At 37.1% G+C, this 21,552-nt stretch overlaps 5 protein-coding genes across 7 annotated transcripts; 2 read left to right on the top strand and 3 right to left on the bottom strand.

The window, feature by feature from the left end:
• The first annotated feature begins 2,427 nt into the window (after window positions 1–2,427).
• On the top strand, window positions 2,428–7,334 carry LOC125189074 (probable LRR receptor-like serine/threonine-protein kinase At1g53440). The gene is made up of 24 exons (XM_048086268.1): window positions 2,428–2,500; window positions 2,602–2,773; window positions 3,077–3,148; window positions 3,241–3,309; window positions 3,393–3,464; window positions 3,539–3,610; window positions 3,703–3,774; window positions 3,879–3,950; window positions 4,028–4,099; window positions 4,159–4,230; window positions 4,300–4,371; window positions 4,469–4,540; window positions 4,608–4,673; window positions 4,745–4,807; window positions 4,879–4,917; window positions 4,992–5,041; window positions 5,115–5,479; window positions 5,547–5,742; window positions 5,818–5,934; window positions 5,999–6,108; window positions 6,188–6,398; window positions 6,467–6,704; window positions 6,780–6,930; window positions 6,993–7,334. Exons 1-24 carry the CDS (start codon window positions 2,428–2,430, stop codon window positions 7,332–7,334), a joined length of 2,910 nt encoding a protein of 969 aa, XP_047942225.1.
• A 121-nt stretch (window positions 7,335–7,455) lies between these two features.
• LOC125201668 lies at window positions 7,456–10,003 on the bottom strand. The gene is made up of 3 exons (XM_048099880.1): window positions 9,192–10,003; window positions 8,213–8,330; window positions 7,456–8,125 (listed from the first exon to the last, which is right to left on the bottom strand). Exons 1-3 carry the CDS (start codon window positions 9,947–9,949, stop codon window positions 7,910–7,912), a joined length of 1,092 nt encoding a protein of 363 aa, XP_047955837.1. The 5' UTR covers window positions 9,950–10,003; the 3' UTR covers window positions 7,456–7,909.
• Window positions 10,004–12,595: 2,592 nt separating this feature from the next.
• LOC125201604 lies at window positions 12,596–15,938 on the top strand. The gene is made up of 8 exons (XM_048099782.1): window positions 12,596–12,801; window positions 13,002–13,057; window positions 13,150–13,274; window positions 13,788–13,947; window positions 14,104–14,438; window positions 14,553–15,050; window positions 15,154–15,256; window positions 15,621–15,938. The coding sequence occupies exons 1-8, from the start codon at window positions 12,733–12,735 to the stop codon at window positions 15,754–15,756; spliced, it is 1,482 nt and encodes a 493-aa protein (XP_047955739.1). The 5' UTR covers window positions 12,596–12,732; the 3' UTR covers window positions 15,757–15,938.
• Window positions 15,939–16,028: 90 nt separating this feature from the next.
• LOC125201729 (ubiquitin domain-containing protein 1-like) lies at window positions 16,029–17,181 on the bottom strand. 2 transcript variants are annotated; one of them, XM_048099974.1, is made up of 4 exons: window positions 16,764–17,172; window positions 16,562–16,684; window positions 16,356–16,475; window positions 16,029–16,273 (listed from the first exon to the last, which is right to left on the bottom strand). In XM_048099974.1, exons 1-4 carry the CDS (start codon window positions 16,798–16,800, stop codon window positions 16,209–16,211), a joined length of 345 nt encoding a protein of 114 aa, XP_047955931.1. In that variant the 5' UTR covers window positions 16,801–17,172; the 3' UTR covers window positions 16,029–16,208. The 2 variants fall into 2 exon arrangements, with proteins under 2 accessions (XP_047955931.1, XP_047955923.1); XM_048099966.1 differs by having other exon boundaries at window positions 16,029–16,475; window positions 16,764–17,181.
• Window positions 17,182–17,415: 234 nt separating this feature from the next.
• On the bottom strand, window positions 17,416–20,561 carry LOC125201610. Of its 2 annotated transcripts, XM_048099795.1 has the most exons (7): window positions 20,281–20,561; window positions 20,030–20,101; window positions 19,422–19,592; window positions 18,942–19,112; window positions 18,650–18,859; window positions 18,357–18,445; window positions 17,416–18,262 (listed from the first exon to the last, which is right to left on the bottom strand). In XM_048099795.1, the coding sequence occupies exons 1-7, from the start codon at window positions 20,360–20,362 to the stop codon at window positions 17,594–17,596; spliced, it is 1,464 nt and encodes a 487-aa protein (XP_047955752.1). In that variant the 5' UTR covers window positions 20,363–20,561; the 3' UTR covers window positions 17,416–17,593. The 2 variants fall into 2 exon arrangements, with proteins under 2 accessions (XP_047955752.1, XP_047955757.1); XM_048099800.1 differs by lacking the exons at window positions 20,030–20,101; window positions 20,281–20,561 and adding an exon at window positions 19,836–19,884.
• Window positions 20,562–21,552: the final 991 nt, after the last annotated feature.

Below are 21,552 nucleotides of genomic sequence, written 5' to 3' on the forward strand. Positions count from 1 at the left end.
AAGATTGGCTTTCCAATGTTTGGAAATTTCGATGAAAAAAAGTTGACATAGACTTCTTTTTACCATTAAGTGATTTTATTTAAAATATTACTCTCTCCGTCATTTTTGGTTGTCCACGAAAAATAGAGCACATTTGTCATTTTTAGTTGTCCACGAAAAATAGAGCACATTTAAAAAAGGAAAGTTTTCAACAACTTCTCTCTACCTCACATTCTACTAACACTACTTCTCTCTTACTTTTTTAATTCCTTCTCTTACTTTTTTCTCTTCTATCTTACTAATAATATGGATCTCATATTCCACTAACACTACTTCTCTCTTACTTTTTTCCCTTCTCTCTTACTTTACCAATTTCACAACAAAACATCTGTCATTCACAATGTGTTCTAGTTTTTGTAATTTCGTGGATAGAGAGAGTACATTTCTATACTGAGACATATATAGGTGTATTTGAGAGTTAATTAATCCAAGTTTGTCGATCAGTGATATAAGAAAACTACACTAATCGTTGTCTGATCAGACTCTAGTGCATTGGCGGAACACATAGGCACGAGGGAGGGCTTATCCCTTCCCAAATTATTTTTTTTATTTTTTTTAGTTGTATAATTTTATAATTTTTGTTATTATTTTGTGTGTTATAATGTGTAAAAGTCCCTACCAAAATGATAAAATATAAGAAAATTATTGTATCATCCAAAATTTGAACATATAGTCCTTACAATAATATTTTTTTGCGTTCGCTCCTGCTCTAGTGGCCAAAGTCACCACATTCACCATTGTCTTTTTACTATGCTGGATTCTACAAGTTCTGTTTCCTGAATTCATTATTATTTTTATATTATAGCATATATATCTGTTTCCTGAATTCGTTATTATTTTTATATTATAGCATATATAAATAATCATTAACATCTTGCACATACAGGCTACAGCAGACTGATTGAATAAAGTGCACTATTATATCAAAAGTATTTTAATCGAATACATGTTACATGTTTGACTACCTGTTGGCAAACTCACCTATGCAATTAAATTCTTCCACTTGCTCAATTATTTGATTTTAATTGTAAAACTCTTGATTGTTCAATTTGATGTTTATGATAGATTGGATTTAGATGAGTAAAATGGGCACTTGTCCTTAATTTATCCAAATAATATATTGGAAAATATAAATTTGTATTTATATAGAGAGTACAACTAGCATCAATTTTGATTAAACCATACTCTCTCCGTCCATAAAAAATAAGACATATTTATCATTTTTGGTTGTCCACAAAAAATAGAGCACATTCATTTATGGAAAGTTTTCAACAAATAATAACCCTACACATCATTCCACTAATACTACTTTTCACTTACTTTTTCTCCTTCTCTCTTACTTTTTTTCATTTTCTCTTACTTTACCAATTCTACATTAAAACTCGTGTCATACTTCAATTGCCCTATTTTTTTGGACGGAGGGAGTATTAATTTTAATATTTATGTAAATAATAAGGTCTATTGGTTTAAAACGAATAAATCCCACCACTCTCTCTCCAAACCCATAAACATCCATTTTTGAATTTTAATATCTCGAATTTACTTTAAGATTTAAAGCTACATAAATTTCCCATCGATAAAAGGAAGAAAAAAGAACTAAATAAAATCTTCCAAAATAATTCGAAATATTACTCTATTAATGAATATTAACATTAGTAAGAAACATATTAAGGGAATAAAATTTAATGCCCATCTTATAAGGAAATATGGGCTATAAACTTTATGGGAGGTTTATTTTTCGTGTTGATTTCTTTGCATTTTCATGGTCAAAATATTATATTTCGAAAGGTTATGAAATATTTTCCACAAATGCCTCAACCATATTTTATTTATTTATTTATTTTTGTCATCTTACTAATACGTGATAGAAACAAAATTGAAACAAAAATCACAATGATTTTTAATTAATGTTTTCCAAACATATGATAGAGAATATACTAGCTAGTATTCATTTCTCAAAACTTTCAACTAATTTTAATCATTAACTAAGAACATTTATTCAACTAAACTGGATTTCTAGCCACAAAATCTCCCATTTTACCAATAGTTTATTACTGATTTCGTAAATACGAAATGCCACTAAATAGAAACAACATCCATAATTTATTCAAAATTAAGTGGATTTCAACCAAAAAAAAACATTATGAGTCCTATAGTTATCACTGAAATTTGACTTTTACTGATAAGATTATGTAGCTGGATTAAGTAATCCTAATAATCAAATACTAATTCAAACCAACATATAAAAAATCATACTGCTAAAACATGACAAATTAAAATTAAAGAAAAATTACTTAAAAACTAGTAGTACAAAAGTTGAAATTGAGACACCATAACAGAGATTTTCGATTTTTTCTTTTCTATGCCACCTCTTTTCTTGAGGAGTCTATGGAGAAAATTATTCTCGTTCTTGCAACTCTAGTTCTGATTTCTGAGTCCCAACTTCTGCCTCAAGATGAAGGCAAAATCCTCTTGTTTACAAAATACTATAAAATTTGATTTTTTAATGCATAACATTTTTTTCTCAAATTGGATTCTAATCTATGCTAGTTCTTGGTGCAGTTGATGTTCTTCAGACAATATCCTCAAAGCTACAAAACACTTATTGGGACTACGTAAATCAAAGCTCTTGCCATGGTGGATTTAACTTCACTGAAGGGGTTAGGAATGTGTACAGCAGTGTGGTGTGCGACTGTTCGTTTAACAATAGCACCGTATGCCACGTTACTCACATGTATGTTCTTGCTATCTTATATGCTCATTACTTGTATATATGTTGTAAAAAGTTATAATGCAATATAATACAAAATCGAAAAATTCATATATGTGGAGGTTTAGCCATGTCTTGATATGCTTTCTAGAACGAATCTCCCGTGTATTGAGACATCTGATTGAACGTACATTGATTCGTACAGTGAAACATGCAACGGATCGAGTCCATTCTCTCGTTACTTAATGCCAAATTGTCCAAATTGCTAGCTGTTATGTTAGATGGCTCTGCCTCATTTGATCATAGTTTCTCGTTTCACGTATGCAGGCAGTTGAGGGGTCTCAACTTGACAGGAACTTTGCCCGAGAAGTTTGTGAAACTCCCTCATCTGCAAGAGCTGTGAGACATCTTTACTGAATTTTCGACATTTGATGTACTTGGTCATCGTGTATGCATTCAAATTCGATCTTTATAGTACTATTCTACTACAGAGATCTCACTCTAAACTACCTATATGGATCGATTCCCAAAATATTTGGCCGGCTTCGACTTGCAACGTTGTAAGTTTTTATCCCTCTTTTCCTACCTCGAGAAATTCTGCCAGCCACGGCCATAGCCTGGATACCGAGTTTTTTCATCACAGGTCCCTTCTTGGAAACCATATTAGTGGTGAAATCCCGGCTGAAATCGGAAACATTACCACTCTCAAAGAACTGTAAGTGAAAATGCAAGTTACTTTATGTGTAAGAATGTTTCAGATTCAAGTATCTGTCATTGTCTGAAATCTAGGATCTTGGAAGATAATCTGCTCGAAGGGAATCTACCGGAGAATCTTGGAAGTTTGAGGAACCTGAAGAGGCTGTAAGAATTCTGATCATAATTTATGAAGCATCCAAAACCATTCTAGTAGCAAAGTACTGATCATATCTGTCTTCGTCTCTTGATTTTCGCAGCATGCTTTCTGCGAACAACTTCAGTGGAACTATACCGGTGACATTTGGCAATCTAAGGAACTTGACAGATTTGTAAGTTATATAAGAATAAGCCAAAACACGAAAAAGCCCACTTTCTTTGCAGACTGAACTTTGACATTGTACTAAGATTAAACTGCAAGATGTTTTCTTCGCAGTAGGATAGACGGGAGCAGAATGTCGGGGAAAATACCCGATTTCATTGGAAAGTGGAGCCAACTTACGAGATTGTGAGTCTGGTTCTTTCGACCAATCTTCACTCGGACCTTTATGGTATTTACTATTTAGGTATGATTCATCGTTGCAGAGACTTGCAAGGGACATCGATGGAGGGTCCTATTCCTGCAGCAATATCGTGTTTGGAAAACTTGACAGATCTGTAAGTTCTTTTATCTGTTTGCTCTTGATTCCTTTATTGTAACAATCGTTTATCGTCAGGAGGATATCCGATCTTGAGGGAACAGCCATGAGTTTCCCCAATTTGCAGCGGATGAGAGCCATGGCTTATTTGTGAGTACATATTTTTCTACTGATTAAGTTTTTCTCAGCGGTAGTGATGCTCACGTCGACGTGATGCAGGATTTTAAGAAATTGCTCGATCAACGACACGATTCCTGAGTACTTAGGAGACATGACTCAACTAGACACTCTGTAAGTTTGTTTTCTTCTCACATCAGAAGTACTTATCAGATCATTTCGTGTCCGATTTTCAGAAAAATGTTGATAAAAATCCAATTATATTTGACAGTGACCTCAGTTTCAACATGTTGAATGGAGAAATCCCAGGCAGGCTTGGAGAGTTAGCAAAACTGAGATTCATGTACGTATATTAGTACGATTTCCTATCTGTTTTTTCTGTCTTAACGATGTTTTATGTTCGTTTACAGGTTTTTGTCTAACAACTTGCTGACGGGAGAGATACCTGCTTGGATCATGAATAGCCGACAAAATATGTGAGACTTATATCAAAATCGAGAGTAACGGAAATTTATAACTAACTAACAAACGAGCAAACGAACTGCAGGGATGTATCGTACAACAGCTTCACAACGCCTTCTGTGAGAAGCTGCCGACAGTTTTCCACTGTGTACGTTCTCGTTTCTATAACTGATTCGAACATTTTAACAGTAGGTACTAACATACCTTGAGTGTCTGCAGAAATTTAGTTGCAAGCCATTCAAATACATCGAGCAAATCGTGAGTTCCTCTTGATTCCCTATTGCCTGTGGCAGTTCTCTTGTTTTTAACGCGAAAATGAACCATTTTTACAGAACGTTATGGTGTTTGAAACGAGACCTTCATTGTGCGAGTAACCCCGGCTGTAAGTCCTTCTGCTCATGTAACTACTTAAGTTAGGCTCCATGTTCGACTACTCATTTTCGCTGTATTTCCAGACACCTCGGTATTCATAAACTGCGGAGGAGTAAAGGTTAACTTCGAAGGAAATGAATACGAAGAGAACGCAATCGATGCAGGTCCATCGCACTTTGAATCCACTGATAAATGGGCATACAGCAGCACTGGCATTTACTTAGGAAACGACAGGGGGAGATTCATTGCGGAAAACAACACTCCAATGTTTTCGCAGAACGCATCAATTTATGAAACAGCTCGTCTTTCGCCTTCTTCACTTAAGTACTACGGCCTTTGCTTGCGCAAAGGAATGTATAGAGTACGCCTCCATTTCGCTGAAATAATTTTCTCCGATGACTCCAAGTTTTGCAGCAACGGGAGAAGGATTTTTGATGTGGCGATACAAGTAAGGCGTGTCCTGCTTTTCTCGAATTCTTGGCTTCGTTTCCAATTATACCGACTTTCCATTGCAGGGGCGCGTGGTTTTGACGGACTTCAACATAGCAGAGGAAGCTAAGGGTGTTAGGAAAGGTATATATAGAGACTTTGATGTCTTCGTTAACGGTGGCACGTTGGAGATCCACTTGTACTGGCGAGGAAAAGGGACGACCGCCATTCCTGACAGAGGCGTATATGGACCGTTGATATCTGCTATCGCTGTGACGCCTAGTACGTAATCCAGACCCTTCCCGGTCCACATTTCGTCTCTGCATAATCACGAGACTGGCTTTTCGTTCCTTGCAGATTTTGATGTTAGCACCGGAGTAACTGCCACAGCCATTACTGGAATCGTCCTCTCTTCTGCTGCGGCCGTGCTGTTGATTTTGTGTGTTGTCGGAGGAAAAGGAGGCGAAGATAAAGGTAATAAAACTGCAGTCTCTCGCTTACCCGCGTTTGCAAGTTCATCATTAGTTACTTGATGCAGAACTCCGAGGACTCGATGGCTACTTCACTTTAAAAGAGATCAAAGAAGCTACAAACAACTTTGATAACGCTAACAAGATAGGCGAAGGGGGATTCGGGCCTGTGTATAAGGTAAGTAAATACGTACGTAAGCCTTTTGTTCTTTCCTTGTGACGACAGTGAGGGATAACAAAGAGCGCTTCCTTCTCAGGGTACCCTGTCGAATGGCACAGCCATCGCGGTTAAGCAGCTCTCGTCCAGGTCAAAGCAAGGAAACCGTGAATTCCTAAATGAAATGGGCATGATATCGGCCTTGCAACATCCTAACCTTGTCAGGCTCTTTGGATGCTGCATCGAAGCGAACCAGCTGATATTGATCTATGAATACCTCAAGAACAACTGTCTCGGCCGGGCACTTTTTGGTAAGTATGTGTTTCCCGGGTGGATATCGTTGTTGGTGGTGGTGTGACTCTATGGTTGTTCGTTTAAGGTTGTCCGGAACAGAGGCTGGACCTCGGGTGGTCGACTAGGAAAAGGATATGTCTAGGGATTGCAAGGGGGCTTGCGTATCTCCACGAAGAGTCGAGACTGAAGATCATCCACAGGGACATAAAGGCAACTAATGTTCTTCTAGATAAAGATCTGAATGCCAAGATATCCGACTTTGGTTTGGCGAAGCTTGGTGAGGAGGGGAACACGCATATCAGCACGCGCGTTGCTGGAACCGTGTAAGCTATCTTTCTAGCTAATCATGTTGCCAAGAATGAGTTCAATGTGGATGAAAATATGAAATACGTTTGCAGAGGATACATGGCACCCGAGTACGCGATGAGGGGCTACCTGACGGACAAGGCGGACGTGTACAGCTTCGGGATCGTGGCGCTGGAGATCGTAAGTGGGAAGAGCAACACTTGTTTTAGGCCAGAAGAGGAGTATTTGTACCTTCTTGATTGGGTAAGCAAGCTTCTTCTTTTCATGTAGTTGTCTACATTTGATGACATTCTTGAAATGTGAAGGCGTACGTGCTGCAAGAACGAGGGAGTCTGTTGGAGCTCGTGGACCCGAGGCTTGGGTCGGGGTACTCGGAGGAAGAGGCGATGGAGATGCTGAACTTGGCGCTGCTGTGCGCTAGCCCCTCCCCGACTCTGAGGCCCTCCATGAGCTCGGTGGTGGGGATGCTGCAAGGTGCAATCCCGGTTCAAGCGCCAGCTGTCAAGTGCGATGGGGCGGACGAGGAGGCGTTCGGGGGAAGTGGGTTGTTAATGGATGGACCATGGTTTGGTAGCTCAGTGTCCCATTCTATTAGTAAAGAGGAAAGTGGGGAATACTTGGATGGTTTGTTTGTCCAAACTTGTTGATATCTTGAAAACGCATTCTTAGAAACATTAAATTCAAATTTATATTTGTGATGTTAGAAAGATTTTATATTAATCTAAATCTACCAAAACCTTCCAAACCTGGTTTATCAAAAATGTCATATACTTTAATAAATATTTATTCAAATCCCAATCAATCAACTACATAGGAGTGAACATGAAGGTAATCCAGTGTCACATGTATCTTCCAATACTAAGATAAATAAAATCTAAAAACCTAATTATCTTACATGACAGAAACAAGACAATTTCAAGAAAGTGGAGCTGCAGATTGAATAAGCATGTTGAAGAAGAATCCTATAAAATCTAAACACAAGGAGCTCACAAGAATGAGGCCTCTCAACATATAGCAACCATTGCGTTTCCTTCGCACCAAATATCTTAGAAACCCGGCATTTATAGAAAACGTCACGTTGTGTAGTGACCGACTGCATCTACTACTAATTCGTAGTGTGCAACATCCTACACTTCCTATTCGGTCAGCATGCAAAAAAAGGGAGCAATATAATCAAACTGGACTTATCTGATATGCCAGTGCACGAATGGTCGGGGAAGCCTCAGGGCTTTTCTTGAGAAAGACTCGTTATCTCCTTTAGTAACCGACTAACAGAATTCCTGACATCTTCGGGCACGATCAACTTCTGGGGGACAGATTCCATGGCATACATGACGAGGACCTTCATCACACTATCCAAACATAACTTGGTCGAATGTTTCTTATTACTCTTATTTGAATGCTTGCACGACTCTTTCAGCGTGCATGCTTGGCAAACCTAAAGGCAGAACGAGGAAGAAAAACTAACAGAATTAACAAAGTTCAAGAGCAGTTAAGTTAAGCATGCTATAGCATAGAAACTTGCCTTGGGTTCGTCAATTTTGAAGAAAGCGCGAATATGTTTAGCATCATAAACAGTCTTCTGCCCGATAGACGGACACCCAAAAAGGGCTACCTTTTTTAAATCCCCAGCAGACAACCATCTGTGACAGTAATTAACAAGGACATAAGATTTCTGACAGAAAATATGAGTTTAAACAGATCCACTGCTTCAAATGAGTTGCTCAAATAATGTAGAACAGTCACATAAGGAGATTTTCTTCAGAGAAGGAGGCATTAAGACAATCATGATTGAAGATTTTCACGTCAGGACTCGATCACCAGTCGATATAAATCCAAGTAGCAACTTTCTTTAGTCGTTGATTTAAATGTTCATCAATCTCTCTCGCTTCTTCGAAATTGCAAATACATACAACCAATCGCAGCACTTAAGATACATAAACTAATTTTCTTTAGGTTCTCTTTTACTCTGCGTGCAAGTGATACGATCAAAAGTAAACACTGCATCTTAAACTTTGGCACCATACAACTAAATCATAACATCAAATTTCACTAAATATGACATATAACCACAGATCCTTCACATCAACACTGAAAATCTTGATACCTCTTGTAGTGTATTCCAACTTAAGGTAATCAAAAGCATAATCTTTAGTTTCTTAAAAGACCGACTACATCGTCAAAACCTTAGAAGAGCATTAAGGCATCGTAATATCCCTGAAATTCAGAAAAACAACACAAAAATCGAACTTGATAACCTCAAGATTACTGGATGCACCAAATAAGAGAACCAACATCATCATCATCATCATCATCATCATCATCAATATCCAATCTTTAATTCCATTTACAAAAAAATTCCATTGCTCAATCTCACACCATTTCAATTACTCCATTTACCAGCATTTTCAATTGATACTAAGCTGAACTGAACTAACTCATGAATTCATCAGATCAAACAGAGTAGCTTTATATGAAGCTCAAGATTTGAACTAATTACATACCTTGAAATATACTGATGATCTTCCCCAAACTTCACAGCAGCAAACTTCAGAAACTCCCGGGCGTAACTGACCTCGAAATCCATCGGATCAAACCTATCTCGGTTCATGAAATTTGCATCCTTCAAGTATCCTTTCGCATACAAATGCTCAGCAAACAATCTCATATCAGGAGAGAGCTCTCTGTGAACCATTGGATCCTCCATCCCAAACGCAGTTCGCTCAACCGGTTTCGGTTTCAATTTCGGTTTCGAATCCACCACGAATTTCAATTCTGATCTCGAATCCGCCACTGATTTCGAGTTCGACCTCTTTTTCGATTTCTTAAACAATGCCGATAACCTGAGCTTCTTCGTCTTCGGCGCGATTGCAGAATCAGATTTCCGCCCCTTTTCCTTCTCTTCATTAACAATTTCGAGATTCTCCGCCGTCCCGCACTTTTTCTCGTTCAAATCCCTAATTTCTTCCTCCAGCTTTCGCAGCTTTTCCGCCACAATTGTCTCCCCCGACTCCGCATTTTCGGCGGCAGCGCGATTGATGTCGGCACTTTCATTGCCGAAGAGGACTTTTCTGAAGAAACCGCTCAAGGGTTGAGCGAAACTGCGAGTCTGTTCATCGGCGGTTTGTGCGGATTGAGCCGAACGCGAGAATGGGCGGTGGGGAATTGAAGAGAAATGAGTAAATTTGGAAGGATTGGATGAAATGAAGGTGAGAGTATGATTTGTGACATGAAGAGTGCGGATGATTTTGAGCGAAATCATTGAGGAAATATAGCAGGAATTGGAGAATTTGCAGTGGAATGAAATTCTGGGTTTTGGGCCTTTTGGCGAAGAAGAAGAAGTGTTCTGGGGTTTTACACTATTTATATTTTTTTATTTAATTTTGTTTTGTTTTGTTAAAAGTAACAAAAATTTTAGATTAAAAAGTGTGAGCGCATTTGTATACCCTATAATTGAAAATAATTGGTTTTGTAATTTAAAAAATTGTATGAAAGGGTAATTATTGTTAGGAAAAAAAGTAATCGTATTTTATAAAAGGATTGTTTTAATAAATAAATAAATAAAGGGTAATTATTGTTAGGAAAAAATTGTATGAAAGGGTTTGAAAGTACGCAAACGAGTAGGCTTAGATCAAATAAATTTGAAGTAGTTTTAGATCAAATAATAATCACAAATTACAATTAAAAAAACAAGAATTGGTTGGTTCAGATAATTAAAAAAAAAAAAAAAAAGGAACTCCATTAATACGTTATTGATTTGTAACTTTACACCGTGCACATTATTCATTGTTTAAATTACTCCCTTACTCAACAATTAATTAAAATGAGTGGACTCGGATAAGGTAAAAATTGGTGAAAAAAAATTAGTGGAATATGGTTCTAGGTTTATACACTCTCAGATTGCTATTAAAATATTTCATTTTTTATTTTTCGTTTGTTAGCCTATAAATGTTTCATTTCATTTTTACTATATTTAGTAAATAGGACCATACATAAATACATTTTACAAACTAATTCCACTCATATTTTACAGTAATAAAACCAATATGCTCCATAAAAGTAGAATCCACATCTCACTAATTTTTTCTACTTTATTTTATAAAATCAAATAAATTCTTAAAACTCACGCCATGTGACATTTAATTATGGATTAATGGAGTATAATTTTTGTTAGAGTGAACTACATAAACGATACTTGATCTTTCACTTTCACACATAAAATGATACGTGATCTTTATTTTATACTCCCTCCGTCCCAAGATAAGTGACCACAAAATTTTCGACACGGGATTTAAGGAAATGAGGTTTTGTTAGTAAAATGAAAAGTGAATAAAGTAAGAGAGTTAATAAAGTAGAGAGAAAAAGTAAGAGAGAGAATACCAAAAAAGGAAATAGGTCACTTATCTTGGGACGTCTCAAAAAGGAATTTGAGTCACTTATCTTGGGACGGAGGGAGTATCGTTTTTGGTACCTCATGACAAAAATAACCCTAGGTACCAAATATGTGATTTTTTTGTTATGGAGTATATTTTTGGAAATTTCAATTAAATAGAACCGAATTTGTGATTTTTTTTCTTCCTTTCTTCTTTCTCTTTTTCTTCCTTAGTTTATTCTTCTTTCTTTTTTCATCATTGTCTTCTTTCTTTTTAGTATTTTATCTTCCTTTCTTCTTCTTTTTTTCTTCTTAGTTTATGTTTCCTCTTTTTTCTTTTCTCTTTTTTTTCTTTTTTCTTTTTAGTGTTTTATACATATATCTAATTGCATTCATAAGATAAATCAATAACAAAACGACTAATTAAATTAATTATTTAAAATAATTAAATTAATTGAGCATTTTTAATTAAATTATTTATACTTATTTTGGGGTCGAAACACCTAACTAAAAAATTCAACTCTTTATCATTATGAATACAATTAACAATTTTAAATTTTGTTTAAGACTATATTGATTAGTTATTAATTTAATATAAAATAATAGTTATTATTTATTAATTACTACTGATTTTTACTATTATAGTAATATATTATTATAATAATTAAATATAATTATCTATAATTATGATTAAATAATTTAAATAATATTAAAAAATAAATTAATTATTAATTTATAATATATTTAAATAATATTAAAAAATAAATTAATTATTAATTTATAATATCAAAATAATAATGATAATATTGATTAATAATAATAGTATAAAGAGTGAGGAGAATGAGAGAAGATATTAATATCACTTTTGGTACTACTAGTTTTATTAATACCCAAAATACCCTTTATGACACAAATGGAAAAATGAATTTATTTAGAGGGTATTTTGGGGTGAAAATTACATCGGGTACAAAAAATGTGATTTATAGATACCAAAAACACTATAAAATAAAGATCAGGTACCATTTATGTGCGTAAGTGAAAGATCAGGTAGTACCATTTATGTAGTTCACTCTTTTTGTTAATACTCCCTCCGTCCCAGAAAAATTGTCCTATTTTTCCATTTCCGTTCATCCCACAAAGTTTGTTCTATTTTATTTTTTGCCATTTTTTTTATAGTGGACCTCATATTCCACTAACTCATTTCTCTTACATTTTATTATAAAACTAATATATTAAAGTAGAACTCACATTCTACTCACTTTTTCAACTTACTTTTTTTCAACTTACTTTTCATTATATTTCTTAAAACTTGTGTCCAGTCAAAATAAGACAATCTTTATGGACGAAGAAAATACTATATTACTTCTTAATTTTAATACCATTTTTGTAGTTCACTCTTTTTGTTAATATATTACTCCTTAATTTTGTTAATAGAGAGATGTAACAAAATATATGATCCGTCACGTGCGATTGTGATCACGTGAGCTACATCACTCTATCTTTGTAACAGTAAGTACGAAATCTATCTTCCAAAAAGCCCTAAAAATTTCCCGAGTTGTGGCGGGAAATCAAAGACAGCTCCTTTGAGAGGGAAAACCGCAGCAAAAGCAGTTCCCTTCGTCTTCGAGATTTTCAGCTGGCGACGGCAAATTATCAGTTTAATCAGACGAAAAATGGCCGAAACCGCCACTCTCGGAATGCTGGAAGAGATTCGCTCCCTCGTCTCCGATAGGCTTCAAGTGGTAAACCCTCTATTTCTCAATTTATTTATTGAACGCTTGTGTTTTCGTTTTTTTTTTCGATTTTTCACTTTATCTGCTGAATTGTGGTCGAATAGTCTCTAGAAACTCACTCTAGATTTTTATTTTGGAGTGAATTGTGAATATTTAGTTTCATTCATTGAGAATCATCACAGAATCATCTTCCCCCTCTTTTTGTTCAGATTTCATACAAATGGCTAAGTCGGAATTTTTCGGTTTCCTCCAATGCTGCAAAGAGGTATATAGCAAGTTAATCGTGGCATCCTTTTTTGTTGTGTTGTTTTATTTGGTTTGATGTGGTGACATTTTGATGGATTTTTGGGATGTTAGATTGCTAGAGGAGTTCGTTGAACAGCATGGAGATGGATTAGCAGTGATTTACTCTTTGTCTGGCTGGCTGAAGAATAACCCTACAACCTACCATATAAGGCTTGTCCCCAGTCATATGCTTTCAGGTGATTCCACAGAGTGTTGTGTAAATCTGCAAGGCTACATCAGCATAAAACCTATAACGATCTCCATTTTACTATGCCTCGATGAAACCTATGATTTCTATGTTCACTTGCTTGTCACATATCGAGGCTTTACTTTTTGCTTTCTATGTAATTGGTCGATCCTTGTGGGTTTTATGGTCACTGCAGTGGTAACAGTTAAATCTGTATCTCTTATGTCAGCTGGTTCCAAACCAATAATGTTGATAGATTCATTTTAGTAGTCCTATGTCTGGTTGTTCACTTGATTGAGTCACATGTATAGGTTAGACCTGATTCAGAATTGATTACGTATCAATGATCTTGGAATATGCAATTCTGACCCTCAGGGTCCACTATGTAACGTGTATGTTATTGTTATCAATATTGAAATGCCAAGGTTTCATCTTCCTTCTGAATACTATGTTCATTTCAGTCAGTTTGGACGAATGCTCATAGTAGAAATAATACTAAATGCCACATTCGTTTCATGTGTAGATGCGAAGGAAAAGTTCGCTGGAAAATGTTCTGTTCAAGTATACAGTATACAGCCCTGCCTCCCTAAGGATCCAGCAATACTTTGGAATCACGAGTTTGTTCAGGCTGAAGATCTTTTTAAGCAGCCATTGACTGTTGATAATTGTTTGCGAGATAACAGGTTCCAAACATCTCTAGTTCTCTACTATGTACAATTAAAACCTTTTCTACAATGAAATAGGAATTCTGTTATCGCAAATATGTACAAATGTATCCTCATTTATAATGGTTACGCCTTACAAACAGAAAATTTAATGTCGGTAAAATTTACTGATAGGTTTTGCGGGGTTTCAAATTCATCTGTTACGAGAACAGTAGGAGGAACCCCTTCTATTCCTCAAGCTATAGCTGCTCCACAGTCTATTCAGAAGAAATTTATGAATGCTGGTTCAAATGCTGTGAAAACTGAAGGATATGTAAAGCCAGATCTAGCACAGGTATCAGAAAGAGATAAAGTTCCCCGGTCGCTCCCCAACAACAAAAAGGGCCAAAATGATCAAAAGTCTTCTGGCAGTGGAAGTTCATTAGCTAGCATGTGGGGTCGTGCATCAGCAGCACCTAAACCTGATGCTTGCTTGGTTCAAGCTGACAAAGCCAGACAAGGCTCTTCTGGTTAGCTCCTTTTACGTTATTCACTTGAACAGGAAAATGTTTAAAAACAGCCTGCAATACTTCTGTTTGCTGATTATTTCCAGCCTTTAAAATTTGTTGTTTTGCCTATACCAGTCAGTGCGGAAGCTCAAATTTGTGCTCGTGAATCAGCTGAACATGATATTAGTGATGACGATGACGACGGAAAAGCTTTCAGTGCAAGGAGAACCTCAAATGGTGAAGGCAGTAGAAAGAGAAAAGTTGTATTCAATTACTCCGATGAGGAAGATGAATATGAAAATGCCATAAATCTAGGGTCACCTGATCCCCCAAAGAAGTCTACTCTATACTCAAAAGAAAGTTTGAATGCTTTCACCACAGAGTGCAATTTAAGTTTCGGGGAGAAGGAAAATAAGCCAAAGGTCCAAGAAGAGAAAAAAAGTGATGTTAAAGCTAAGCCAAAGGTAAAAGAAGAGAAAGAAAGAGATGTAAAAGGTATGCCAAAGGTCAAAGAAGAGAAAGAAAGTCATGTAAAAGCTAACCAGCATTTGGGAGAAAAGGTTGCAACTGCTAGTGATGTGCCTAAAAGAAGAAAAGTGGTAAAGACACGAATTGATGAGCGTGGAAGAGAAGGTATTTCCACATCTTACACTGAATTTTATTCATTGTGTGGACTCATTTCAATACTATTGCACATGTACTATTTTTTTTCTTCTGATATTTCTTCTGGTTACAGTCACTGAAGTTGTTTGGGAGGGTGAGGAGCAAGATACAAAATCTAACAATAATTCTTCAGCCAAAATTGCTGGCAGTAATACAGTGAGCAATGCAACTAACAGGTACGGCTGTTCACTTGCTTGTTCATTTTACCATGTCTTTTATTTTTTTAACCATTTTATACGATATTTATTAAAACTGTCGATTACAAGGGGAGTCATTCATACATCTTATCACTCAGATTCTGCTGCCAGACACTGATACATCAATTTTAACTGTTTATGTAGTTTCAAACTTTCATTATGCTAGTAATATACAGTTTCTCTGTCCACATGATGTTATGATTATACTACGAGTATACATGTTCCTGTAAAAGAAAGATGAGCCATAAGCTGGCATCAATTTGTTTATTTTCTTGATTAATCTTCAAGGGGATTATCCGAGGCGTTTTCAACTAATTGATTTGCCATGGTGATTACGATTTAGGCCCCCGGTTGCTCGTAAGTCGCCAGCAGTAGGGAATGCTGCTCCAGCAAATCAACCCGGGAAAGCTGGAAATAAAAAGGCAGCAGCTAAGGATCCTAAGCAAGGGAATCTCTTCTCATTTTTCAAGAAGGTTTGAAGAAATGAAGGATTCAGAATCTAAGATAGAATGCTATTGCTTTTGTGAAATCCTCTTAATCATGTAAGTACAAGTTTAGATCTTTTATAGTACTAATTTTACCATTGCGGTAACAATTTCATTGAGTACAAGTACAAACTAATGTGAAATCGATTGAGTTACAGCCCCTTCCCACTTTATCATTGAATTCATCTACTTTCCCTTTTCAGAGCTATTGCTGTATTACAGCATCATTTATGCAAGAACTTGTATGGTAAAATAGAAATATGTAATTGTCAGCAAAGTTGTCGTTGGATAAATTTAGAAACCAAACAACATGATATAGCTATACACTCTATTTCTCATGGAAAATCTGCAGTATCTTGTTCCTATGATATGATTACAGTCAGCTATATCTGGGGTTAATGACAATGATGATTATGACTATTTTCTGGTGAGCTTTGCTTCTGTTATCAAGAATCACGTATCAAGTTCTTTGGTTCGCTCAATACATATGTAGGTAATTCATATCTTGCACCTGCAACAGTGCAAGTTCAAAATCAAGGTAATACTGAAATCACACACAGAGAGAAGATGTTGTGTTTGACTGTTTGTGTTACCTCTTTCGTCGAAACACACTGTCATATCAGGATTTTGCAGTATGATCCCTGCACTCTCTATGATCACTTGAGAAAGCTTCGGATCAGCTTCCGCTGCTGCTCTGAGTGCATCCCAGATTTCTGTAACAACGATATAGGGGTGAAAAGTGAAAACAGATACAACCGGAGAAAGGGTGGAGGCGTTGAAAGAAAGGACCCTACGGTACCTTTTCTACCACCATAGTGAGGTGCAGTATCCCAGAACTCTTCTCTCAGCTGAATCAGCTGACTTATGGTGATCGGCTGAGGATGCTTCCATGACCTCGGTTTCTTCACCTGTTTGACGCTTCCTGCCATGGGCAGCACCGGCATCATCAACGTGGTCGAAACTATGATGTAATACGTACCAAGATTCAGAGTCTCTCTTACCTTCTGCTTTCGCCTGTGAGGATCCGACACACCCCATTCTCCGCAAGTCTGCAGATGAAAACGGACTGTTTTTCGCCGTTCAAGACTAGGAGAGACGGCGTAGCTGTTGTTACTGAGTTGGGTTGGCGATGAGCCATCTACATCCAACGAGTTAGTATCTTTAAAGATATGAACAACTCAATGGGAAATACTGTCCACAAAAGCAAATATTTAAAAGTATAAAGAGCCTAGAAAGGAAAGAAAGAGAAAAAAAAGGCTTTGTGCAGTTGGCTGTCATCTTCCATTTCTCGTGATCACAGTTGCCAGTTTCGTGAGCTCAAGGGGCATGCACTGACTGAATCAAACTGGAAAAACCGATGCTTCGATAATTTTTCTATCACGTTCCTCGCGAATGTACAAGTTCGTATCCATCCAATTTCCGAAAAAATACCAATTCTTAAATTTTTGAGTCATTCCTTAGTGGTTGTAAATGACTAATTTTTTCAATCTTTCCGACCTTTGTTCCATTCAGTTAAAAAATTCTAGATCAGTTCGTTTTTTCGATTCGAATAGACCCAATTCATAGCCCTAATCGTGTGAAGACCATCCAATAAACACATGTCTACATAAAGGCCACACCTTTACATATATCAGCCAATTTTGGAAGTAAGAATTTCTGGCAACGACACCAAATGATTTCTGGCATTCAACTTGTACATACATATTAGATAACACTAAGGAAAAAGCATCAGCATCATGTGATTGTTACAAGATTTCTACCTGCCAAAGCAACTTAACATTAATAACAACACATTGCTCTCACATCATGTTCTAGAATGACATTTTCCGATTCAATCAAAACGATACGAATCACCCGAGTATTTCGCCCTGAAGTTGTAAGGATCGTACTTTGCGTTCTCGTACCGGGTGGGCTTGGCTTCCGCGGGCTTCGGCTCCATCACTGGCGCCGGTGGTGCTCCAAAAGCTGCGTCTCCTCCGCCTTTCTCTCTGTGGCGGTGCTTGCTTCGACTCTCCTTCTGGCTCTTGGACCTCACCTGTGCGTACTGAGGTGCCTCGCCCGATCCATAGAACTCGGCGTATTCTTGTCTTCTTGAAGACCGGTGCTTGGTTGATAGAGATGGATCCTTCATGCTGCTCGACCGAAGTTTAGGAGGTTTTGCCTCGGCTGGTCTCTCGCTGGGAACCTGTCTGGTTTCGGAAAGAGGAGCCGGGGTCCTCTGTTTGAGAGGTAGGGCCGGTTCAGCTTCGTCTTCGGGCATAACGAGAGAGTCTTTCAGTGGAGTAAGGCCTCTTCTTGGAATGTTGTTTAAGACACTCGAGGGAATGAACTGAGCAAGAATGCCGGTCAGAGCTACCACCGTGACTTTTGCAAGGTCCCAGACGAGCTGCACGAACGAGGGCCATCCAGCTTCGGGTTCTTCCTTGGCAGTGACGTCTACAGGAGTCGGTAGCTCTTTGCTTCCTAGTGGCTTGTTGAATTTGGGTTGGGGAAACTCTTTCTGCAGTTGTAAGTTAACGCAATACACACGAATGTTACATTTTCGTGTAATGAAATCGGGCCATAGATTAAGGGAACTGAGACAGACAACATACCATCTTGGAGAAAAGTGAGGAACCTAATCCTTGTTGAAGAAGGCATGAAATGTACCCAACGAGGATAGCACCGGCAACCATAAGAAGATCTGCAAGTAACGACAAGCCTATCGGATAAGTACAAGCTGAGCTTTTCGCGTAGAATAGCAAAATAGTGCAACATTATGCAGCCATCTATCATATGTGAAGCCGTCACAGCCTGATTGATACAGTTTCTTTAACTAATGCTAGCTCGTTCAGTTGTTCTTGGCTTGACGACCTAATTTTTTCGTGTTCTAAGACAGTATATATACCTGCAGGCGAAAAAGAGCTGTTTTCATAATCACAATCCTCTTTACTCAAGGAGATTTGGCGAAGTGCTGCATTTCCTCTGTCAACAACTAACAACGAACAGGTAGGCCTCACATAGACGACATCAAAATCATTTGAGAATTTAGCATCTTCACTAGGCCCGTCCCTGTATCCTGCAACATTTGATTTTCCTCCAGCAATAGTCGTCACACCTACAAATAACGATGCAACTTAAACGTTTGTCACACTCTCCAATTCTAGTAACAGGAGAAGTAAGATTAGCATTTCAGAAACCTGCTTCTCCAATCTTTCGAATGGCGAGATTTGAAGTATCTGCAACGTAAACGTTCCCTTTGTCGTCCATGGTAACCCCCTTGGGATGGCTGAAACGAGCATCGCTTGGTTTTCCATCCACATGACCAGTGCGTCCCTGAAACGAACCTGCAACCAATCTTGCCCTGCTATCTGCATCAATGACAAGATATACAACATCTTCAAACAACTGTTTGTTGCAACATAATCTATAACCGAAAGTTCTCCCTCCACACATTATCAAACACTACAACCAACACATATTACACAATTCACAACTTTCAAGACTCACAAGCCAAGAAAGAGGACACGTCTGATTGTTTCTAGTGAACACGGACATATAATCATATATGTAGAACTAAATACACTTCTGGAAGCTCATATGTAATCAAGAACTTTCATGAATGTCTCAATGCACAAAAGATGCCGTAAAATCCTCTAAAGAGGAAAGAAAAGGCTCACATTGGGATAGTGGAGGCGTGATCCGGACAATGTTGCTATTAATAGCATCCACGGCAAAGAGCTCGCCATCCTGGGAGACACGGATGGAGTAGGGCAGAACCCCGAGCTCGTTCCCCTCGACCACAGTCTCGACAAGATAGCCATCCTCAAACTGGAGCACATTGCCACCATCTGCAACAAAGCAAAGCTGAAGATTGCCACAACAAGCAGATATATATGACACTTCCACCACCAGTCCTTTATAGGCAGAATGGGATCCCACAAATTGCAATTTCACACACACATATCTAAATAAGCAAGTGATGTACCTGACTGGTGGGGTGCTTTCACATACACACACTCATATCCAAATTGCAATTTCACACACACACACACACACACACACATCTAAATAAACTAGCGATGTACTACTACCTGATTGGTGGGGTGATTTCACACACACACACATCCAAATTGCAATTTCACACACACATCCAAAATTGCAATTTCTCACACACATCCAAAATTGCAATTTCTCACACACACACACACATATCCAAATTGCAATTTCACACACACACATATCCAAATTGCAATTTCACGCACACACACACACAAATGGGCTTTACCTGATTGGTGGGGAGCTTTGGACGAGGACCTAGTCCATTTCACAAGGGATGACAAATGCTTTATCAACGGCCCTGATTTAAAGAAAAAGAACTCAAGCAATTACTTCCTCCAGCAAACAAGCACATACATTCAAGCAAAGAAGCTAAAACCCTATCAAAATTACTGAAAACAAATCTCAGCTGCTCCTCATTTCAGCTATTTCAGCAGCAAAAAAAAGTGTAATTGGGGGAAAACAATCAAGAAAACTTACCAGCAGGTGCAGCTTGAGCTTCAAACTTAGAGAAAAAGGCGAGTAGAGATAATAAAGCAAGGAAGAGGAGGACAGACCTCATGAAGATAAAAAGGGAGGGGGAAAGAAGCGATTTTGTGCGTGCCCACGCAGATCAGAAAAGGAGATGGAGTCGAGATTCCTCTGGGGAAAGATTTTGTGGTTTTTCACTTGAAAAAAAGTTGAAGATTTTAAGCCATGGAATCAAGCTCACTCATTACTGCTGCAACAGACACAAGCAGCTATTTCACCATGCTTTCTTTCTTCTTTTTTTTCCCTTTTTTCTTTTCTTTTTATGGGCTTTTTACGCTTGTTTTTTTTTCATAAAAATAATTTTAAAAAGTTTTTCGACGAATATGGAAATAGAATTTTCAATTGTTTTAATAGCAATGCCTGGAGGGAGTAATTTAATTACTACTCCATCCGTTCCATAATAATAAAAGCATTTTTTTTTGCACGAAGATTAAGAAAAATTATGTTAGATAAGTTAAGTAAAGAGAAAATAGAGTGAAAAATGAAAAAGGTAGAGAGATGGAGAGAGAAAAAAGTATAAGAAAGAGTAAAGTAGGTGTGGAAAAATGTGTTGACTTTTACTAAAAATAAAAATGATTCTATTACTATGGAAAGTACCAAAATGACAAAATGACTTTATTACTATGGAACGGATGAAGTATAATATAAAATCAGGGGTGTGATCAATTGCTAACTTTCTTAAGTTGCTAACTTGCTAACTCATCAATATTGTGTATTAAAAATGTCAATACGGTGACATTAAAATGTCAACACATAATTTTGTTGAACTTCAATATAATGTGTTGATATTATGTGTTGACATTTTAATGTTACCGTATTGACATTTTTAATACACAACATTGATGAGTTAGCAAAGTTAGCAATTTAAATAGTTAGCAATATAACGCACCCCTATAAAATCAATCCCAAATAATATGACATAAAAAGATATGTGGGAGTAACATGGGACCGGGGAGTATTATTTTGGATCAAAAATTTATCAGTTGCGCATTAAAACTTACGTTATTTTACAATTAATCCATTTTTTGGGAACGGAGAGGGGAGAATTTGAATATTGGTAACATTTATTATATATAGACGCGTTGTGCACACATAAATATATGCACGAGGATTCCAACCAATTGTTGTTGATAATTTCCTATACTACTAGATAGTCTATTAATTTTCTTTTTTTATCTAATTATAGATATTTTTTTGACAAAGACATTAAAACGAATTCAA

The sequence above is a fragment of the Salvia hispanica genome, chromosome 1, assembly GCF_023119035.1.
Source record: "Salvia hispanica cultivar TCC Black 2014 chromosome 1, UniMelb_Shisp_WGS_1.0, whole genome shotgun sequence".
Classification (NCBI taxonomy): Eukaryota; Viridiplantae; Streptophyta; class Magnoliopsida; order Lamiales; family Lamiaceae; genus Salvia; species Salvia hispanica.

Bases quoted from the DNA above. Each gene is read 5' to 3' on its own strand.
- LOC125189074 (XM_048086268.1), top strand. From the start codon at position 2,428: ATGGAGAAAATTATTCTCGTTCTTGCAACTCTAGTTCTGATTTCTGAG. The intron at 3,310-3,392 runs GTAAGTTTTTAT...TTTTCATCACAG, and splicing joins CGGCTTCGACTTGCAACGTT to GTCCCTTCTTGGAAACCATA. The intron at 4,100-4,158 runs GTAAGTTCTTTT...GTTTATCGTCAG, and splicing joins TTGGAAAACTTGACAGATCT to GAGGATATCCGATCTTGAGG.
- LOC125201604 (XM_048099782.1), top strand. From the start codon at position 12,733: ATGGCCGAAACCGCCACTCTCGGAATGCTGGAAGAGATTCGCTCCCTC. The intron at 13,058-13,149 runs GTATATAGCAAG...TTGGGATGTTAG, and splicing joins TCCTCCAATGCTGCAAAGAG to ATTGCTAGAGGAGTTCGTTG. The intron at 14,439-14,552 runs GTTAGCTCCTTT...TGCCTATACCAG, and splicing joins AGCCAGACAAGGCTCTTCTG to TCAGTGCGGAAGCTCAAATT.
- LOC125201668 (XM_048099880.1), bottom strand. From the start codon at position 9,949: ATGATTTCGCTCAAAATCATCCGCACTCTTCATGTCACAAATCATACT. The intron at 8,331-9,191 runs GTATGTAATTAG...TTACTGTCACAG, and splicing joins GATCATCAGTATATTTCAAG to ATGGTTGTCTGCTGGGGATT. The intron at 8,126-8,212 runs GCAAGTTTCTAT...TTCTGCCTTTAG, and splicing joins TCAAAATTGACGAACCCAAG to GTTTGCCAAGCATGCACGCT.
- LOC125201729 (XM_048099966.1), bottom strand. From the start codon at position 16,800: ATGGGGTGTGTCGGATCCTCACAGGCGAAAGCAGAAG. The intron at 16,685-16,763 runs GTAAGAGAGACT...TGCCCATGGCAG, and splicing joins CTCACAGGCGAAAGCAGAAG to GAAGCGTCAAACAGGTGAAG. The intron at 16,476-16,561 runs GTACCGTAGGGT...TCGTTGTTACAG, and splicing joins TCACTATGGTGGTAGAAAAG to AAATCTGGGATGCACTCAGA.
- LOC125201610 (XM_048099795.1), bottom strand. From the start codon at position 20,362: ATGAGGTCTGTCCTCCTCTTCCTTGCTTTATTATCTCTACTCGCCTTT. The intron at 20,102-20,280 runs GTAAGTTTTCTT...TCTTTAAATCAG, and splicing joins AGCTCAAGCTGCACCTGCTG to GGCCGTTGATAAAGCATTTG. The intron at 19,113-19,421 runs GTGAGCCTTTTC...TCATTGATGCAG, and splicing joins CACGCCTCCACTATCCCAAT to ATAGCAGGGCAAGATTGGTT.